Source organism: Typha latifolia, chromosome 13, assembly GCF_019914945.1.
Source record: "Typha latifolia isolate L0001 chromosome 13, TyphaL0001v2, whole genome shotgun sequence".
Lineage (NCBI taxonomy): Eukaryota > Viridiplantae > Streptophyta > Magnoliopsida > Poales > Typhaceae > Typha > Typha latifolia.
In genome coordinates this window covers 9,197,177-9,217,424 of record NC_133098.1, presented here as the reverse complement: position 1 = coordinate 9,217,424, position 20,248 = coordinate 9,197,177, and the positions used below count along the sequence as shown (strand labels likewise).

Below are 20,248 nucleotides of genomic sequence, written 5' to 3'. Positions count from 1 at the left end.
GGATGATGATTCATTTAGGTAAACAAAAAAAAAAGATTTGTTTTATAATATATATCAATAAAACGTCAAATTTATCTATATAAGAGGAAATACTAATATGTTCAGCGTATTCTTCTTACAAAAAATTTCAAAAAAATCGTTATTGACCGTTATAAATAAACCCTATTTTGATTAAAACCAAAAGCAAAAAAAAATCTAATGTTAATATATACAATATCTTTTTCTTACATATAAGACGTCAAACTAATTAACATTTATGTGCAGTAATAAATTTAGTCGATTATACTAGTATTTTGTTTAAAAAAATCTAAGCAAAACGCCGCTAAGATTAGCTTTTTATTTTGTTAACATGTTTTACTGTTGCCCACAATGAATTAGACTTCTTTTAATATTATATCTGGCTCTATTTAGGTAAAAAAAAAAAAGATTTGTTTTACAATATATGTCAACAAAACGTTAAATCTATCGGTATAAGGGGAAATACTAATATGTTCATCGTCTTCTTCTTTCAAAAAATTCCAAATAAAATCGTTATTGACCGTTATAAATAGACCCCTTTTGGTATTAATTTCGGGAGACAGTCCATTTCGATTAAAAACAAAAACAAAACACCAAAAACTAAAAAAAAAAAGATTTGAGACAGGGGTAGTTTGGTCAAAAAACTCTTGGGCTTGTCACAAGCTCTGTTTTTGGTGCAAAGAAACCCTCCAATTTCCTCCACATGGCTTTACTCGTCCAGGTTGTTATCTTATCTCTCCCCATTCATTCCCACTTGTTAATTTCCTCAAACATCACATTCATTCATTCATTCACTCACTAATTCACAGTTGTTTCTGTAGGACCACTCTACCCCACTATATTCTCTTCTCTCTGCTCTTCTCTCTATAAATACACACAGCATTCATTTATAAGCATTACAAACAACAAACAAAGATAGATATCTTATAATTCCAGCAGCAGCAGCAGCAGAAGAAGAAGAAGAAGAAGAAGAAGCTATGGAGAATACTTATAACTTCCTTTTGCTCTCTTTCCTTGTATCATCTCTCCTAATTCTTACACCTCCGGCGACTGCACAACTGAGGCAGAACTACTACGCTAACGTCTGCCCCAACGTCGAGTCGATCGTCCGGGCCACCGTCTCGCAGAAGCTGCAGACCAACTTTGCGGCCGCCGCCGGCACTCTCAGGGTCTTCTTCCACGACTGCTTCGTCAGGGTAAAGAATTCTTCTTCTTCTTCTTCTTCTTCTTCTTCTTCTTTTTGTGTAAGTAATAACAGGGTATGTGAATTCCGAGTGCATTGGTCAGGGCTGCGACGCGTCGGTGCTGCTGCTGGCGGCGAACGGCGACGACGAGCTTCACAGCGGGGCGGACTTGACGCTGTCGTCGGATGCGTTGGATTTGATCAACAAAGCTAAGGCCGCTGTGGATAGTAATCCTCAGTGCGCTAACAGAGTTTCTTGCGCTGATATAATAGCCATGGCTGCCAGAGATGTGGTCTCCTTGGTATCCAATTTCTTTCTCTACTTTTTTTTTTATAACTTTATTTCTCGGATTAGAACAGAGGATTATTTCTATCATTCTTTGATTATAATGACATCTCTCTCACTGTTTACTTGAATGGAAAATAATTAATGTAGTGCTCTCTGCTTTACTGGTTGGTGCTCTGCTTTTATATTGACTCTCTTTTTTTCTTTTCTTTTTTGTTCTAATCTTTTTATTGTGCGATAATGATTGAGAGCACCTTTGATGAATATAATTAGATACTTCTTTCACTCCTAAAGGGAGAATAAATAAAAGCATCTAAGAAACCTCTGGAATTGAATTGAGACTGGAATATATCTTCTATGCCTTTTTAAAAAGTACATCAATTTCAACCAATTCATATCCTTCATCTGTATGTAGAATTATCATCTAATAAATTTTTTTTTTTTTTTGCCTTCAGGCAGGAGGGCCATTTTATCCGGTCGAGCTCGGGCGGCTCGACGGCAAATTAACCTCGACGGCGATCGTTAAACATAGCCTCCCGAGTCCCGGATCTAATCTCGATCAGCTTAACGCATTATTTACCGCTAATGGGCTTTCGCAGACCGATATGATTGCGCTATCAGGTTGGCAAATTCTCTCATTAAAACAAGAGATTAAGATTATACCTCATGAGCTAAGTAGTTGTAGTTTAGATGGCAAGTCTTAATCAATTTGCATAGAAGCAAATAATTTGATTGCAAACTTAGGAAATTCTGTACATGAACCTTGTCACATTTATTAAATATTGTACGTAGGTCTCTTTTTGATAGGTACAGTAGCGAGATTGATTTTATGTAATAATATCTTTGGACATTATGTATAGGTGCTCATACAATTGGTGTGTCACACTGTGACAAGTTCCTCCGCCGGATTTACCAATTCAGGCAACCGTCGGCGTTCAACCCGCCGATGAACGTATTCTTCTTACGCCAATTGCGTCGCTCCTGCCCGGTAAACTCTAAACCGTCCAACTTCGCGGTGTTAGACCTGCAAACGCCGGCCAAGTTCGACAATGCCTACTATCAGAATCTACAACAAATCAAGGGCGTCTTGGCCTCCGACCAGGTCCTGTTCAGCGATCGGCGGTCGCGGGCCACCGTCAACTGGTTCGCCAGGAACCAGACCGCATTTTTCGAGGCATTTGTCACCGCGATCACTAAGCTCGGGCGGGTCGGAGTGAAGACCGGCCGCGACGGTGAGATCCGCCGGCTCTGCACAGCAGTCAATTAATTATTCTAATTATATCTTCTATTACATATCGATAGTACTCAAGCTTTCGCTTCTGTGTATCAAACTCAATCCCTTCCTCGTTCTTTATTTATTGTGTCAATATCATATGAATCCTCATTTTTATTACCGTTAGATTTATCATTGTAAATTGTGTGTACTCCGTTATAATAATATATACTTTAAATTATATTTTTTATTATAAAAGTTTGTCAATTTTGCCTATTTATGATCTAAAACTCTCTCTTTTAATTCAATTATTAGAACAAATCATGAGTTGTTGTTGTCCAATATAACAAAACCCTAGCTGTACTAATAGACAATTTGGCTGGCTGGCATGATAATATAATTATATAATTATATATAACAATAGTCACATTCACTATTATAATAATAATTAATAGGGTAAATTAGAAAGTAGGGTAAATTTTTTTTTAATTTTTTTAATTTATTTATTTTCTCTTTAAGTATACATTTATATATGATTAGAGAAGTAGATGCCACTTTTAGGATCCCCTACGCGGAATGTGGGACCCCCCCCCCTGATTTACTTAATGAAGCATGGTCATAAGGAGCCAAAGGATGGTCCTGCTTGATCACATGAAGCTTGTCTAATTGCGTATCAGGACAAACATAATTAAGGGAAATTTTTAAATAACACCCTGTTTCTTTTTAGTTTTCTTGTGATCTGACCCCCACTGTTTGGCTTCGTATACACTTTGTATTTCTGTGTGTTTTTTTTTTTGGTTGAGAAAATGCTTATAGGCTAGATCAATTTATTAACATCCAGAAGTTTCATCAACGCAGTCTGATACGTAGAGAGAAGAGAAATAGAGTGATAGACTCAGCAAAGGCTCCACACTTGGCCTGTAATAAACAACACTATAATTAAAATATAACATCAAGCCTAAAGGAACAATCAAAATAAAGAATAACCCTAGTAATCAACGACACGACCTTAGGAATTCACAAAGACAGGAATATCGAAGATCACCCACATAGAACAATAAAATTTTAAAATAAAATCCTACAACATCCTAAAATAGCAACATATCAAAAATAAAGGAATATAGCTTGAGTGGCTAGATCCGATCAACAATAAGAATTATTGAAAAAAAAAAAATCATTGACGAGCATAGCCTACTACCGTGAATGGGTATCAAACCCACATCCCACTTAGTGGATCCTCACCCACCAAACAAGGAATTTAAAGCCAATGGTAGTTGGGAACAAATGAGAAGAGGGTCAACGGTGGCGGAGCAACTACGACAGCAACAAAGGGATTAGGCAGAGCATGGGAAGAGACAGATGTAGGTAAAAGGAGGAAGAGGTGAGGCAGAACAAGGGTGAACTCCAATACAAAAGGTGGCGGTAGGGTGGCAGCATAAATTCGACATGGAATGGAAGGTGAGCTCAAAAGGGAACGACAGCAAGCGACAACGAAGGAAGGAAGCTTGGAGAGAGAGAGGGAGAGTACAAAGCAAAGATGGAGAAGGAGGAGGTCGAGATGGACTACAAGAGGGGAGGCAACGATTGACAGAGAAAGGGTGATAGGGCCGGGGTTGAGAGAAGAGAAGAAGCATTAGAGGGGAAGTGAAAGAAGAAAAGGAAAAATCGAGGAGAGAAAGAGAGGAGGAAGCCTCTCCTCTCGCCTAGCCATTGGAGCTAGGAGAGGAGAGGGTAAAACTCGCCAAATTGATAGGCAAAACCTTTTGAAAGGATGGGGAGTCCTGCATCGAACCCTAACAATTCTTGGGCCAACAAAAAGGGAAGATGACCTTGTGTATTTGTCTTGCCTCTACTTTGGTCACTCGTTTTGCCTTTGATAAACAAAACATTTTCTTTATCATATCTATCAAAGATCTAACATTCCATTATTTTCTTTGCCAATTCTTCTTAGTTGCTAAACAAATTCTCAAATTTCGCCATACATGGTTGTCTTGCCCACCCTTATAATGATGAGACAAAAATGTGATGCTCCTTTTAAAGCCCCTGAATAAGGTACCATTTCATCTTTGCTTCACTAATCGGCTCATCCGAATTAAAACCACATATCTCCGCACACAAAAGTTCTTTACGATAAAAAAAGTACTCTCCATTGCTCATTTTCTCTTAAATTATATTTGACAACTCATTCTCTAAAAATTACAATTAGGCCTCATTTTTCTTTGTCAACAACATTTCAAATAATCAAACACATCTTAATAACAATGACTTGCTTAGTTATATATGGCTAAAAAATAAGAACTCTAAATAACAAGATAAGAGTTATTTTTAAAATGCTCATAATAAGTAGTATGACTAGTAGTGACACACCAATTAGTTAGATGAAATAGCGTGCTAAAATAATAAGTAGATCTAATGCTAATATTTTTAACATTCATTACATTAGTTAGGCCCTAATTTTCAAGACAATTCTGTATCTCCATCCTTCACATAATTAAACCTAAATTAAAACGGATTGAATGATTTTTGTTAACTAGATCTCATCAAGAGGTAAGACTTCGGATTAAGCTGATTTGTTCTAAATAAATAAAAATTCTCTACATTAACTAAATAATGATTGTGCGATTTTATATCCCGATATTCCTCGGATTACATTCCTGACTTAAGATTATATGGAGATATTTCTTTTTGTACTTATCGTAAAGAAATTTTCAAATTAACACTCAATATACTAATAATTTTATCATTTAACACTCCATGTTATGCTACATCAACAAAGTCGTACCTAAACCTTTTGGGTCGGTTTAGGTTTCTAACCGTGTGCTTCGGTTGTTGGTCATAAAAGGATAAACTCGATCCCAACTGAATTAGCTTTGAGTCAGGACCGCCCTAAGCCCAGTTAGAGTTCGAGCTAGGTTTTGGCCGTCAAAATTCAAGTCGAGTTTGATTGGGGTTCAGACCTTCAGGCCGAGTGAGCACTCCTAGCTAGAGCAGTTTATTACTCTCTTTATCTCTATAAAGAGAAGGTACACAATTCTTACTTTTTTACCTCTAACACACACTTATCAAATTTATTAGAATATAGTTGAGAAAAATATTCAGGAAGAAGTTTGACTGGAAATAAGGGAAATTGAGAAGTAGAGATATAAATATAAGCAAAATAGAGAAATTAAAAACCTCTCCAAAATTAAGGTGTTTCTTTTTAAATTATTCAAATTTAGGGGTGTTATTTTGTAAAATTTTCGCTTTATTTTATTGCCGCGTTAAATCCACTCCATGTGATTTTAACGTAAAGAAATTTTCAAATTGACACTCAATATTCTAATAATCTTATCATTTAACACCCCATGTTATGCTAGATTAACAAAATAAGGTGTTTCTTTTTAAATTATTAAAATTTAGGGGTGTTATTTTGTAAAATTTTCGCTTTATTTTATTGCCGCGTTAAATCCACTCGACTGGTTTAAGAATATTTGAACGTTGGCCAGAAACGCGTAATATTCTCTTAAATTAGAATACTATAACATTTCTACCACATGATCTGCAGATTCGCATATACTAGTAGTTTCTAGTAGTTTCTAGTAGTTTCTAGAAGTTTCTAGAAAATATTCTAAAATAAACATGCATGCATGGTATTATATCAACCATTGCATCATCATAATCATATGCCTTCAATGGCAACTAATTCTTAATAAACAACTCTAACTATATATTAGAAATTATTCGGTATCTCTTTTTCTGATATAAGTCTTTATTCTATGAATAATTATTCTTATATTCACTTATATTATGAAATAAGAATGTAATAATTAATCTAGATGTGATATAGAGCGAAGAAAAAGATACGATAGAAAACAAAGTATTTTATTTTTTATAAAATTATAATAAATATCGTTTGATTTTATATAAAAGTAGATTGCTGAGATAGATTTTAATGTAGTATAAAATATAAGGAATGGTTGAATCTATTATTAGATAAAAACTTTCGAATAAAAACTAGCGTTTTATTTCGCTAACTTACAGATATAAACACTAAACTTATCGGCATTTTTATCTAAGAAGTAAAACGCTAATCTTATCAGTATTTTATCGACAACATCAACTACAGTGAAATAAACAATTTTTAGTATCTAAGTATTTGTTAGGTCCTCACTAGTGGCCACCAGCTACAGCAAACCCACAAACTCTAATTAATCCCACCCACACTCCCTTTAGTTGCTTACAACCAGGATCTGAGCTGTTGCTTCTAAACACCACCACCTTCCACCCCTCTCTCTCTCTCTCTCTCTCTCTCTCTCTCTCTCTCTCTCTCTCTCTCTCTATATATATATATATATATATATCTCTTTCCTAGGAAATTAACCTGAGACAAAGACAAAGGTCTTATAGTTATATATATATATATATATATATAATCTGAGATAAAGTAAGGCATAGCTATGGAGAAGCTCCTCCATTTCCTCCTCTTCTCATCATTCTTATTACCTCTCCTCACCCTCTCATCCACAGCCACTGCTCAACTGAGGCAGAGCTACTACGCCGGCAGCTGCCCTGACGTCGAGTCCGTCGTTCGCACCGTCGTCGCCCGGAAGATGCAGCAGAGCGTCGTCGCCGGACCTGGCACTCTCAGACTCTTCTTCCATGACTGCTTTGTTAGGGTATAATATATATCTATATATACTTTTCCTAAGTTTTTTTTAAGGGCTTTTTATAAATCATATAATCGAACCTCTTATTATTATTTTTTTCCTATAATTTTTGCTAACACCCTAGCGTTATTTTGACTAACTAGTATCTATCAAATTACTAAAATACCCCTATTATTCATTCCCATTTTTATATCCCTTTATTATCTTCTCCTCTCCTTTTTTTTTCAACATTTTCTTTTTCCTCTATAATTCTCGTTTAACATTTTCACATTATTTTGATTAACTAATATCAACTAAATTACTAAAATACCCTCATTATTCCCTCCCATTTTTATATCCCTTCATTATCTTCTCCACCTATCTCCTCTGCCGTCGCTGCCGCCGCCACCAACTTTTCTCATCTTGTCTCCTCTTATTTTTTTTTTTCATCTTCTTGTTCTTCTATTTTAGGAAGAGAAAAATAGGATAAAGAAGACATTAGTAATTTAAATATTTATAAATTATTTTGTATATTATAACGAAATATTTCTTTTCTAGTATCGTCTAACTTAACTCAGGGTGTTAAATGAGAATTACAGAGGAAAAGTAGAGATAAGGTTATAAAATCGTCAAAGAGGGGAGGGGGTATGAATTACAGATAAAATATAATGTGTGTTTTCTACATTATTAGGGTTGCGATGCGTCGGTGATGCTCATCTCGTCGGACGGCAATGACGAGTGGCGCAACCCGGACGACACATCCTTGGCAGCCGACGCTTTCGACACGGTGATCAAAGCCAAGGAGGCGTTGGAGAATAACAAGCAGTGTGCTAACAAGGTGTCCTGCGCTGATATCTTAGCGATAGCCGCCAGAGATGTCATCTTCCTCGTGAGTAGTAGGAAGTAGTTTTCCATTTCTCCAATATTCTATATCGATGGTATAAATATAATTCTTGAATCTTTTTCATGAAGAGTGGAGGACCATCCTATGAAGTTGAGCTTGGGAGGATTGATGGGAAAATATCGACCAAAGCTAGCGTTAGGCATAGATTACCTCATCCTGATTTTAATTTGGATCAGCTCAATTCGATGTTTGCTGTTCATGGCCTCACACAGACGGATATGATCGCACTCTCAGGTTGGGTGGCTTTAAGGGTATATATGTCTTTTTACTTAATAAATTATTAAGATAATATAATTGTGTAAAAAAAATAACGTGCACGGTTCCTATTATACCCTTGAGAATCGCTCACATTTTTTTTACGTTAACATTTTAGATATGTGACTAGATTAACTAATAAAATAATTAGAATTTAGGTATTTTTTTATAACTATTTCTTTAATAATAGGAGTGCAAAAATATGACTAATTTATTATTATTGTTATGTTTTATTTAGAATTTATTTAGAATTTTATTTAGAATTTATTTAATTTTAACAGTTTGATTAGGAGAGAGAAATATTATGAGAATATTAATAATCGGTTGAGGTCATTTATTATTTATGATTTTAGGGGCGCATACAATTGGAGTCACTCATTGTGATAAGATCTGGAGAAGGATGTACAAGTTTGGGGGGGGGAGGGGAATAGACCCAACAATGGATCGAGAATTTGTAACTCGGCTGCGCAAAACCTGTTCGATAAAATTCCAACCCACAAGTTTTGTCATGTTGGATGCGGCAACTCCACTCAAGTTTGACAATTTATACTACCAGAATCTACAGAAAGGAATGGGCGTGTTGGGCTCGGACCAGGTGCTGCACACTGACCTGAGATCGCGTGCCACCGTCGACCTGTTTGCCGGGAACCAGACGGCATTCTTCGAGGCGTTTGTGACCGCCGTCACGAAGCTCGGGAGGGTCGGAGCAAAGACCTCCGGCGGAGCAGACGGAGAAATCCGCCGGGATTGCAGGAGGGTCAATTAGAATTGGTTGTGTAATGAAATTAGAATTGGTTTCCAGTGTTCTTCCATTCTTTGTCTGAATTCAAAGTATTTGTATTTATAATATCAATCAAAAATCTCGAACGAAAATAGAGAGAGAAGTTCGACAATTTGTCCACATCCACGGGCAAACCAAATATCAATCCACCAACAAAGAAGTGAATTAAAATCCACCCTTTTTATCAAATTCTGATGAAATATAAGCTAGCCATTGGGACTTGTTAATATGTTTGTCTGCTGATGCTTGTCGTCGCCTCAACATCACTCTCACCATCACTGCACAGATTCAATCCCTTGTGAACTCTTGTATCTCTGAATCTGATGTTTCGCTCCTGCAAGATTAGGCCTGCTGAATGATGGGTCTCGGAAGTAGACGCTGCTTTGTAATCTTGCAGATGAATGATGAATCTACAAGGACTTCAGTAGTTGCATCCGCGGAATTGTTCCAATTTGTGTCCTTATCACTTGATCCAACCAGTAGCAATTTCTGTACACTATAAAACCAATGAAGTTCATGCACCTGATAATCCAAACTGGAAATGACAGAATCAGAGTTTGTTGATGTAGAATAATGAATGGAAAAGGTTTGAGATGGGCATCTACAAATCTAGATAAAAGACAATTAAGAAATTTATTTAAATGCTTTCAGAAGGCACTCAAATCGTATCAGGAAAATTCAAATAAGAAAAAGGCCAAAATTAGCATGAACCAGAATCACTAAGAGTCTAAGAGGAGGACTTCAATAAGTTTGCTCACAGTCACAGGACATATTTTCAAGAAGTCAAAAGGTAGACATTAGAGGGGATATGCATTTCATGGCTCCTACTTTTGAATAAAAATCAGGATATATGTGAACCATTAACTAGAGCAGTGCAGTATACCCATATACCACCACCATGAAACAAAAATATTCTCTGATCTCATCTTACAATACCTTCAAGGTGGAGATTACTTGGATCTGATTCAAATTCTACGGCATAGTACTTCGGTATTCTTTTATTTATCCACTATCCATTTTTGGAAAGAAAGCGTGCAATAGGGTAAATATCAATAATCTGTACTTAATGTTACTACCTTCTCTCTAAAGATCTTCTTGCGCTTCAATACAGTAGATCAAATAGATTCATTGCTGTATTGATACTTGTCCATCAACTCCCAGAATTGGTTGGAATAACTGTGAACAACTTGAGGCAAAAGTGTTGGATGTGCCCCAAGATTCTGGATTCTCTAAGCCCACTCCAACTGCTATTACACTCTTATTCTTCAATAAGGAGGTGCAAACTTCAAAGGTTGTGATTGCCATGCAGTTTCATCCCCATTCCTGAAATTATGAAGTATGAATTATTTATTTGATCTTTAAGTGTCTTCTAGACTATCATAAACAATCAAAGTTCACTTGAGTTTGAAGAGCATCATACAAAATATGCATGCGGACAGATTTGTATGATTAATCATGATAAGAATGTACAAGAGGTATACAACTGTTTTCCCTTCAAATTAGTTCCCCCTTCTCACATGTTCGGAGAGTAAGTCATGGTTGGACCTTATAACATAATAATTATGAAATGATCAGTGAGGTGATCTATAAGATTATTCAACGAAAAAATATGTAAGAGTAATTTGCCAATTTTAAGAGTCCAGGATACTATAAAAGAAGCATCTACTTGCCTCTCTATTATTGCCTTCTTATAGGACACTAAAGTAGTGTTCAGTTCAGTAATTGATTATTGGTAAAATAATGGTCTCATAGTGCATACTTCAATCAGGTGATAGCTCTAGCATACTCAAACCCCTAATTTAAGACTAAAAGTGAACACAAATTAACCTCAACTTCTTAAATTGCAGCTTCATTGGCAAGTTAATATGTAGCCATTCAGACTATTACCTTGTATGGATGCAGGTGTGAAATGGCAAAAACATTGAGAAATATCTTCATATCCGATATCCTTCAGACATGTAAAAAAGGAGACTAAACAAGAACACAACAATTGGCAAAACATAAGAGAAACATCTACTTCCTCCCTTGACAATAGTAAAAAAAATTTAAGTATTTCATCAACCATTTGCGAGAGGAAAAAAAAAAGTCTAAAAGAGCTGGTGCTCTTAAATCTAATATGACATTACCAGAGTTTGAAATCTAATCTCTATTGAAGTCTCAAATCATATTTAGGCAGTATCTAAACCAGCTTTAAGGGAAAGTAAGCAGCATTTTGATAGACAAAGAAAACCAATCAGCTTTGACTGGACAAAAGTTCAGTCTGTTTTGAATTAACCAACACAGAAACATCCCTTTCTCTGACTTTATGTCCAGCAATTAGCCACAGATTGAAATGCAAGTGTTTTGCCTCCTTATTTCATGCCCACTATGAAAAAGGAAGTTCTTTCAGTTCCTTCACTAAACTTACATGAAAGTGCATCTAACAAGAACAATTAGAACAACTAAATTAAGTTAGGACAAAGAAGAGAATGATCTGAACATTAAATAAGGAATTGAGATACGCATGTTTCAGTAACTTTGACGTTTATTTATGTACAAGATTAATGTCTCACTGACTTATAATAAATCAACTAATATATAAGAAGACTATTAAAACTATATTACAGGTTTCTAATATTTTGAACATACAGTGAGGATATATGAACTCAATTTCATTAGTTCATGATTTTAGGCTGTCAATCTTTCGTTCTTTAAAAGAACCGTGCAAATTAGGTTAAGAAAAAATTGAATTATCTGCAGATATGGTGGAGAGGTCCTTACCATTATCCAATATTTAATTTTTTGTAAAGGACCAAATGCTATTGGTATGCATCAGACTTGTGCATGTCTAACCATTTTATGAAGTCCTTTTAAGTATCAAGAGATGCCATGCATTATAGTTTAGGATTCGCACCAAGAGCTAACTCTTTTACTACACTTCCTTCACCATGATTTTGTAATTGCATAACTTGACAGAATGCAACAGTCTAAGATGGTGATGGGTCTTCAAGAGGTTGCAATGTCTTCCACATCTGGCCGAGTTCCTCTACCTTCTCCATCTCTTGCATTTGTTCTAGAAACCCCTCCAGAACGTGAAATGCCCTCTCAGAGGGAACCCTTCCCCTATCAATCATCTGTTGGAAGCATCTGTAGGCCTCCGCCAACCCACCTCTGCAGCATAAACTGGTAACCAACAGATCCAACGCATGCCGGTGAGGGCAGCATCCCTTCCCTATCAGATAGTCCCATAGCTCCAAACCTAGATCAGGTCTTTTATTCTCACAGAATGTCTTCATTAGCAACATTACTGTCCTTGTCCTCGGCATGAAGCCCTGATCTATCATCCTCTTATAAAGCTTCCAAAACTCTTCCAAATGACCGATTCTCTTCAACCCACAAAACAAGGTATTGTAGCTCACATCGTCGACGCCAATCCCCTTCTCCTCCATCTCATCCAAAAGTGCCATTCCAGATCCCAAATCCTTAGCTCTCACATAAGCACCCATCAAGGCATTATAAGCCCCCTTATCCGGACCCAACCCCCTCTCGTGTATTTCATCAAACAAGCGGCGAGCACGAGATGGGTTCTTAACGATTCCCGCCCCGAAGATCAAGGTAGTCATAGTTTCCACGGTCGGCGAGCAATTCTTCCTCCTACTCATCTCTTCAAACAGCTCCAGCGCATCGGAGAAGCGCCCCTTCTTGCAGTACGCGTCGATGCGTATACAGTAGGTGACAGCATCCGGCTCGAATCCCCTGGTCACCATCTCATGGTAGAAGAGATCAAAGGCGTCGAGGTTCCCGGATTCCTTGAAGCCCAACAGGAGCGTGTTTAGGATGCGCGAGTTGGACGGGAACCGGGAGTGGAACCGGCGGAAGATCGCGCGCGCCTGGCCGACACGACCGCGGGCGCAGAAGGCGCGGAGCAAAGCGTTGAACTCGTCGACCCCAAAGGCGAGCCCGGCGTGAGCCCAGGCGCGCTCGGCGCGGGCGAAGGCGTCGAGGGTCTCGTCGAAGGAGCGGAACTTGGCGACGAAGGAGAGGAGGATCGAGAGGGCGCGGTGGGAGAGGAGGGAAGGGCGTGTTTGTGAGATTTCATCGAGCAGTTGGTAGGCGGGAGGGAAGAGGCGGGCGCGGGAGAGGATGAGGATGGTGGTGGAGAGGGAGGAAGGGGGAGGGGAGAAGGAAGGGAGGGAGAGGGCGTAGCGAAAGAGGGAGAGAGCGTGCGAGGTGGGGGAGTGGGCGGAGTGGAGGCGGGAGAGGAGGGAGTCGAGGAGGGAAGGGGAGGAGGAGAGGAGAGGAGGAGGGAGGATGCGATGGAGGAGGGGGAGGAGGGAGAGGGAGGTGGGATGGGTGGTGATGAGATTGGCGAGGTGGTCGACGGAGGGAAGAGGAGGAGGAGGAAGAGGGGTGAGGAGGAGGAGTTTGGGGAGGGTTTTGAGTTCATCTCCTCTCGTGTCATAAGATGCATTTGCTCAAATAAACACTTTTATAGAAAACTTAAATTCAGGAATTTTAATTGAATTTAAAATTAAATTTTTTATAAAATCACACCTTATATTTTATCTATTTTATAATTCACACCTCATCTTTAATCATTTTATAACTCAACCCCTTATTTTTTTTTCTATAATTTTTTATTTTCTTATCCATTATATATAGAACTATTAACTCTATTTGGCTTCAACATTTTATATTACATTTAACTTTTTGAGAGGATTTTAAATGCACTAGTGAGAAGGTGGAAAATTTCTTAAAACTATATTTGAAGTACCGTATATAAAGACACCGGGTGGACACTTATAACTATTCTTGTATTCGTTGATCATATGTTTCAAAATAAATATAAACTCTAAATAGATGCCCTGCCTCATTTTGAACTTCACTTAGTTTACTAATAATATTTTTAAAATGATTCGGTAAATATGTAACCTCAATTTCGATCTTTGGTATCTCCCGATAATAACAAAACATATGAATACAATGAGAGGATGTTTTTAGTTTCTTGTATTTGAAAATTCGTATGTATTAAAAAATAGATTGTTTGGTTGATTATATTTTATAATGTTGTATTTCTTAAACATATGTTTATATTTTATAATAATGTATTTGGTAAATAAATATTTGGTTGTCGTATTTCATAATAGTATTTTGACATTATAATTATAAGTATTTGATTGTATTTCTTAGAATCAAAAAACAATAACTATATTCTCAGTTAAAAGAAAATTAAATTTCAATTGAAATGAAAGAAGAGGGATGGGTCAAGTTAAGTTATAGATGCAATCTATTGGAATCCACTTGGATCAAATGGGTGCCAAAAAAAACTGCATATGAGTTTAACAATTTTTTTAAATTTGATACACAAAACTAAGCAATAGTTTTTGAGTTAGATAGTGTATCTATTAATGCAATATTTATTAAAACCTCTAACCAGAAAGCCTCTATAATAATTAATCACTCTTGTATATGGATTATTTAATGTTAATCTTAGTGAACTTGATTAATATAAATAATATTTGTGTTAAGATATACCATGTTAATATGGGAGTGTTTTGAAGACAAATTGAAATCTACAAGTAAACAAAAAAATTAAAATTAAAATGTTAAGAAGCAACATAACAAATATATAAGTGCATCCACTATTATTACATGTTAAAGGCTAACTATTAGTTACTTGCATATGGAACATGTTATATTATTATCTCTAACACTACTAGAAACACGTTCTCAAAGAGAATATCATGGTTTTCTTCTCATATACAAATAGTTATTAATGAACTTAGATAGTGCTAACTCATGAATTAACCGATAATTTTAGGAAGTTAGTAGTAAAAATGAGTATAAGGTTTGATTGATAGAGGTATTAGCAGCATACTGATAGTAACGAATATTCCGAATCTATCAAACCTCCTAGTAAGCATGCATTGTAATGTTGTTCCATTTTTAAATATGCACGGTGAGGTGAAGATAAGCACTCTAGATGTCTGCAATGGAAGAGATCATTCTTATTTTTAATTTTTGGCAAGTACCCCTTAATTTAAAGAACAATATCGATAAGAAGTTTATTTACAAATATGTCGTATATGTTAAGAAAAAAGGAAAAAAAAAGGTTCCAACTTTAAAAGAAATGGAATAGAAAGATGGGCAAAAGAGCTTTTAACATACCTAAAAGAGTGGCGTGGTTGTGAGCTTTTACATCCAAGTTCATGACGCTGGTGACAAAGAGTCAAGCTGCCTCCATAGGGACAACGATGAACGTCTCATATTTAGAACTGAAGTATATGGAGACACTCCTGCATGGATAATTATTAGGCATGAGCAGAGGCACCAAATGTTGCCTTCCTCTAAATTTTTGATACATATTAACTTTCTAAGCTAAGAAAAATCTCTCACCCAATAATTATTCTACCTTCAACTTATCTCTCTTTCTTTCCTCTGAAATAAGACTAAAATGTATCACAAAAATCTAACTAAATAACAAACAAAAGAGAAATTTCGAAACAAATTTCATAATTAAGGGGGTCAATGTATCACAAAAAATAAATGAGAGAATCTATGTGAAGATGAACAACAGTTCAAAAGTTTTAGATGTAATTGATTATCCTTCAATATATTAACAACTCAACTAGCCAAGCCCCAACAAAGCGAGATAAGTCAAGAAGCATTTCATTAAGCAAAACAAAAACTTACAATCAAGAAAATGGAACCATAATCATTAGTTCAAGGGTTGTTAAGCTCCCAGTATAAAATGAATGAACAAAATCAAACAAAGAATTTTGAAACTTAGACTCTGCTTGAAGAAACTTGAACCAAACGACCAATTTTATAACTCAAGTTGCCTTACTTTAGACTCTGCTTGAAGAAACTCTACAGAAGTAGTACCCACATAAGTTTACTATCAACTTTGTCAATATTAGCATAAACTCAAACGAGATGAACAGCTCATTCTTTCAGGAGAAGCTCTTTGATGTGTAACTAGCTACAGTGCTCTATAGTTCGCCTCTTCTGACTTCTGAGCTTCAACTCTCCATTTTAACTTCACCTTGATGTCTACTTCATCAGTGAATACATGAAGAAGAATACAACACTCTGGCAGTTCTAAGGGTGGAGCTCCATCTTCAATTTACTCTCCCGCTTATCATTCCTATGGAGATAGCTTATTGTACCAAAAATTTTCAGCAATCCCATTTTCCATTACTCTTCACAGATGTGACCACTGAGACAGTCTCCCCTACTGAGTTGCATAATGTTTCAATAGCTAATTCCCTTTCGCCCTGAACTTTCCTCATGAAAGAAGATGGAGGTAATACCTACAAGGCAAAAATTAAGTTGTATCCCAGCTGAAGTTTACTTCACTGTTAGCATTATTCTTTCTTTAATTCCACTTCAACCATAAGTGCAACCGCCTATGCTTCGGCCCAAATGGTTATAGTCACGCTGAACTCGTCACAGTTCCCCTTCTTCTTTCACCAAAACTCCCCACAGGAGCATTCCCCATTTTTGAAATGGTGGAACCTCATATTGTCCCTGACAACAATGTCAATGTTCTCGACCTTTGATGCAAGGCACATAACCAGATGACAGTCCTCACAAATCCTTAGGTTCTTAACAATCCTAATTGTAATTCCAACACCAGTCGTCAGTAACCCGAATGCCAATGCCAGCTTCTCGCTATGACCCTTCAGCAGCCTTTCCTTATCATCATCACTAACATCATAAACGACTGAACTTAAGACTGGCACATAGCCCACTAGCTTCAACTTCCTAATTAACTCCTCCAATGCTTCTTTTATCTCTTGCGACCTCGGATGGGAGCTGTCTCCTGCAAAGAACTCATGGACTAACCCATCCTTACTTTCTACCCAGCTTGCAGCTGGATTCTTCCTCAACCCCTTCCCCCTCATCAATTTCCTAACATGTGACACTTCATCCCACATCCCTGCCGATGCATATATGTTCGAGAGCAACACATAGTTCCCAATGCCATGGGGTTCCAGCTTAAAAAGCTGGTCTGCGGCAATTTCAGCTATTTCAGTCTTCCCATGGATCCGACAGGAACCAAGCAATGCACCCCACACGCCACCATGAGGTTCCGCAGTCATTGACCTCACAAGTTCAAGAGCTTCTTCGACCAGCCCGGCCCGGCCAAGCAAATCCACCATGCATGCATAATGATCTGCAGATTGAACTATCCCATACTTGTCCCACATTTGGGCAAAGTAGAACCGTCCCTCCTCCACCATCCCTGAATGGCTGCAAGCTGCTAGGACTCCGATAAACGTCACCCTGTTTGGCTTCACATTTGTATGCTCAACCATGTCACTAAACAATGCAATTGCCTCACGAGCTCTCCCGTGTGATGCAAGTCCCACGATCATTGAGCTATATGTATAAACATTTCTCTCCTCCGTTTGATCAAACACCTTCCAGGCTTCATCGATGAGCCCACATTTTGCGTACATATCCACCATCGCTGACCCCACCACCACATTCTTTCCAAACCCATGCCTATCTGCTATCCCCTGGATCCACACAGCGCGTTTCACAGCACCCAGCTGCGCACATGCTGAGACAGCCCCAATCAATGCGACCTCATCAATCCCAACGCCTGCCTCCGTCATCCGATCGAAGGTCTCCAATGCCTCCTTGGGCATCGCATTCTGCGCGTACCCACTGACCATTGCAGTCCATGCCACCAAATCCTTCATGGGAGACCTCACAAACAGCCCCTCAGCAGAACCCATATCAGAATTTTTGGAATAAGCAACAATCAACGAAGTCCAAGACACGACGTCCCTCACGAGCATTCCGTCAAACACCTTCCTGGCAGAATCCAGATCGGAGCACTCAACATACAAAGAAATAAGAGTGTTCTGGACGAAGAGATGGGCGTCGAAGCCACCAAGTACGATGGCCTGCGCGTGGACTTGGGTGCCAGTTTCAAGATCGCAGGAGGCGGCGGAGGACTTAAGGAGGGCGGAAAAGGTGAAGGGAAGGGGAGAGAGGGGTGGGTCGAGGCGGCGCATGAGGGAGAAGTAGTGGAAGGCGAGGTGGCGGTGGGGGCCGAGGAGGGAGAAGGCGCGGATGAGGGTAGTGAAGAGGAAGGGGTTGGGGTCGGGGACAGAGGAGAAGAGGAGGAAAGGGTAAGGATGGAGGAATGGATGGCGGAGAGAGGAGAGGCGGCGGAGGAGCTTGGAGACGAGGAAGGAGCTGCCGTGGAGGCCGAGGCGGAGGAGGAGGGCGTGGGCTTGCTTGAGGTGAGGGAGGGAGGAGGCGGAGGAGATGGCGGAGAAAAGAAGGGAGGTGAGGGTGGGGAAAGGGAGGAGAGGGAGAGGAAGAGGGGAGTAGAAGAATGGTCGGGGGATGGGGATGAGGGATTGGGGGAAGTGCACCATGTCATGGCGTTTTGCTCCTCTACGACGACAGAGTCGAAGTTGGGACAGAAGAATGGAAGAGAAGTTTTATTTTTAACTATGCTTTTCATATAATTATATTATTTTTAAGGGATATTTGCATATAACACCTTCTTATTTTTTTAAATAAAATTTCAGTTTATATCCCTATATTTTTACTATTTATAAATTAAAGTCATTGATTTAAAATCATTGCGAATACCTGTAAGATATATCTTAGGTTAGATATGAACTTTAATAATATTTCTCTAAATTTAAATATTTTTCTTTAAAATAACTAAAATACCATCTTTATTTTTTTTTATCTTCTTTAGTCTTCCTCATTTTTATGACACAATATGATTATGATTGCTTCTTTCTCCTTGGGCAAATTAGATTTCTATCTCCTCTCTCTCTTCTCTTCCACAAATTAGGTATAGTTTGGGTTTGATATTTTCGTTTTATGTACTTACTTAAGGTTTTCATTTAGGCATAGCTTGTGTTTCTTGTTTCTATAAATAGAACCTCCCTATTCCTCCACACAAAAATTGAACTGAGCAAATCTTAAACATAATTCTTATTCGAAATGTTAAAGTATTTTTCTTTGCAAATTTCGCTGTTATATATTTTGATATTTTATAGTATGAATTAACTTATGGATCTTGTGTAGACCTTGGTCACTTGTATGATAGTGGTTTAATAAATGAAACATTATTTCATAGTAGTAATCCAAATTTGATACAAATCAATTAATTATTAAAGAGAATTTTCATCCCTTGATAAATTAAGGGGTATATAAGATATTTTACATATGTGACTAGATTAATCAGCGGTAAGTAAACTAGAATTTAAATATATTTTTTATCGCTTATCCTTATAAAAGCTAAGAGAGAGAAATGAAACAGGACTTTAACCCTTACTATTTAAAATGATGATTAGTTTTTCCGGTTCATATGACTAATACTTTCGATTAATTTTATTTAGTATTGTTTAATCTCAACTATTGGATTAGGAGAGACAAATTAATAGTTCTAACTACGCTCGAACTCCCTAACTTGAGAAACAGTCTTTATCAAGCAGTCATTATCTTCATTCAATGACATTTGAACACTGTCCAAATGACTTTCGAACACCTGACGCCGAGATCATTTCGTATTAGGGTTATTTGAATATTTTTTAATTTGTGGCTAGCCTCTAAATATGTGGAACACATTCACTTTATAGAATTATGGAAGAATATTGATATTTTCTACGTATAGCTTTCTTCTTATCTCTCCCAATCTTCTTCTTTGATCCAAGGCCGATGCCGTCAAGCCGATGTCTTTCCCTTCCTTCTCGACTTTCGATCCCTCTAGTCCAATAGGGCTGGCCATCTTTAACTCCCTCTTAGACCCTAGCGGTTGGCTAGCTCCTCCCTCCTCATTCGTTGATCCCCCTCCTTCTTTCGGGTCAACAATTTTCTCCTCATTCTTTCTTTCTAAATCACAAATCTACCCCCACACCATTACCATCTCTATTAATTCCATCATCAAACCGCCACTACCATCTCCACCCAAAACCTACCATAGCTCGACGGCAATAGGATATCCCAAGTATCCTTAGCAACTTC

At 37.7% G+C, this 20,248-nt stretch overlaps 4 protein-coding genes across 4 annotated transcripts; 2 read left to right on the top strand and 2 right to left on the bottom strand.

Moving 5' to 3' along the window:
• Positions 1–910: 910 nt before the first annotated feature.
• LOC140799764 (peroxidase 16-like) lies at positions 911–2,958 on the top strand. The gene is made up of 4 exons (XM_073154220.1): positions 911–1,214; positions 1,306–1,503; positions 1,943–2,108; positions 2,348–2,958. Exons 1-4 carry the CDS (start codon positions 996–998, stop codon positions 2,752–2,754), a joined length of 990 nt encoding a protein of 329 aa, XP_073010321.1. The 5' UTR covers positions 911–995; the 3' UTR covers positions 2,755–2,958.
• Positions 2,959–7,057: 4,099 nt separating this feature from the next.
• Positions 7,058–9,385, top strand: LOC140799935 (peroxidase 45-like). The gene is made up of 4 exons (XM_073154496.1): positions 7,058–7,355; positions 8,017–8,214; positions 8,298–8,463; positions 8,838–9,385. The coding sequence occupies exons 1-4, from the start codon at positions 7,137–7,139 to the stop codon at positions 9,248–9,250; spliced, it is 996 nt and encodes a 331-aa protein (XP_073010597.1). The 5' UTR covers positions 7,058–7,136; the 3' UTR covers positions 9,251–9,385.
• Positions 9,265–15,455, bottom strand: LOC140800203 (pentatricopeptide repeat-containing protein At3g61360). Its single transcript, XM_073154874.1, has 4 exons — positions 15,413–15,455; positions 12,159–13,718; positions 10,342–10,588; positions 9,265–9,800 (listed from the first exon to the last, which is right to left on the bottom strand). The coding sequence occupies exons 1-2, from the start codon at positions 15,453–15,455 to the stop codon at positions 12,232–12,234; spliced, it is 1,530 nt and encodes a 509-aa protein (XP_073010975.1). The 3' UTR covers positions 9,265–9,800; positions 10,342–10,588; positions 12,159–12,231.
• Positions 15,456–15,897: 442 nt separating this feature from the next.
• Positions 15,898–19,761, bottom strand: LOC140799934 (pentatricopeptide repeat-containing protein At5g44230). The gene has a single exon (XM_073154495.1). It carries the CDS (start codon positions 18,640–18,642, stop codon positions 16,714–16,716), a length of 1,929 nt encoding a protein of 642 aa, XP_073010596.1. The 5' UTR covers positions 18,643–19,761; the 3' UTR covers positions 15,898–16,713.
• Between the last annotated feature and the right edge of the window lie 487 nt (positions 19,762–20,248).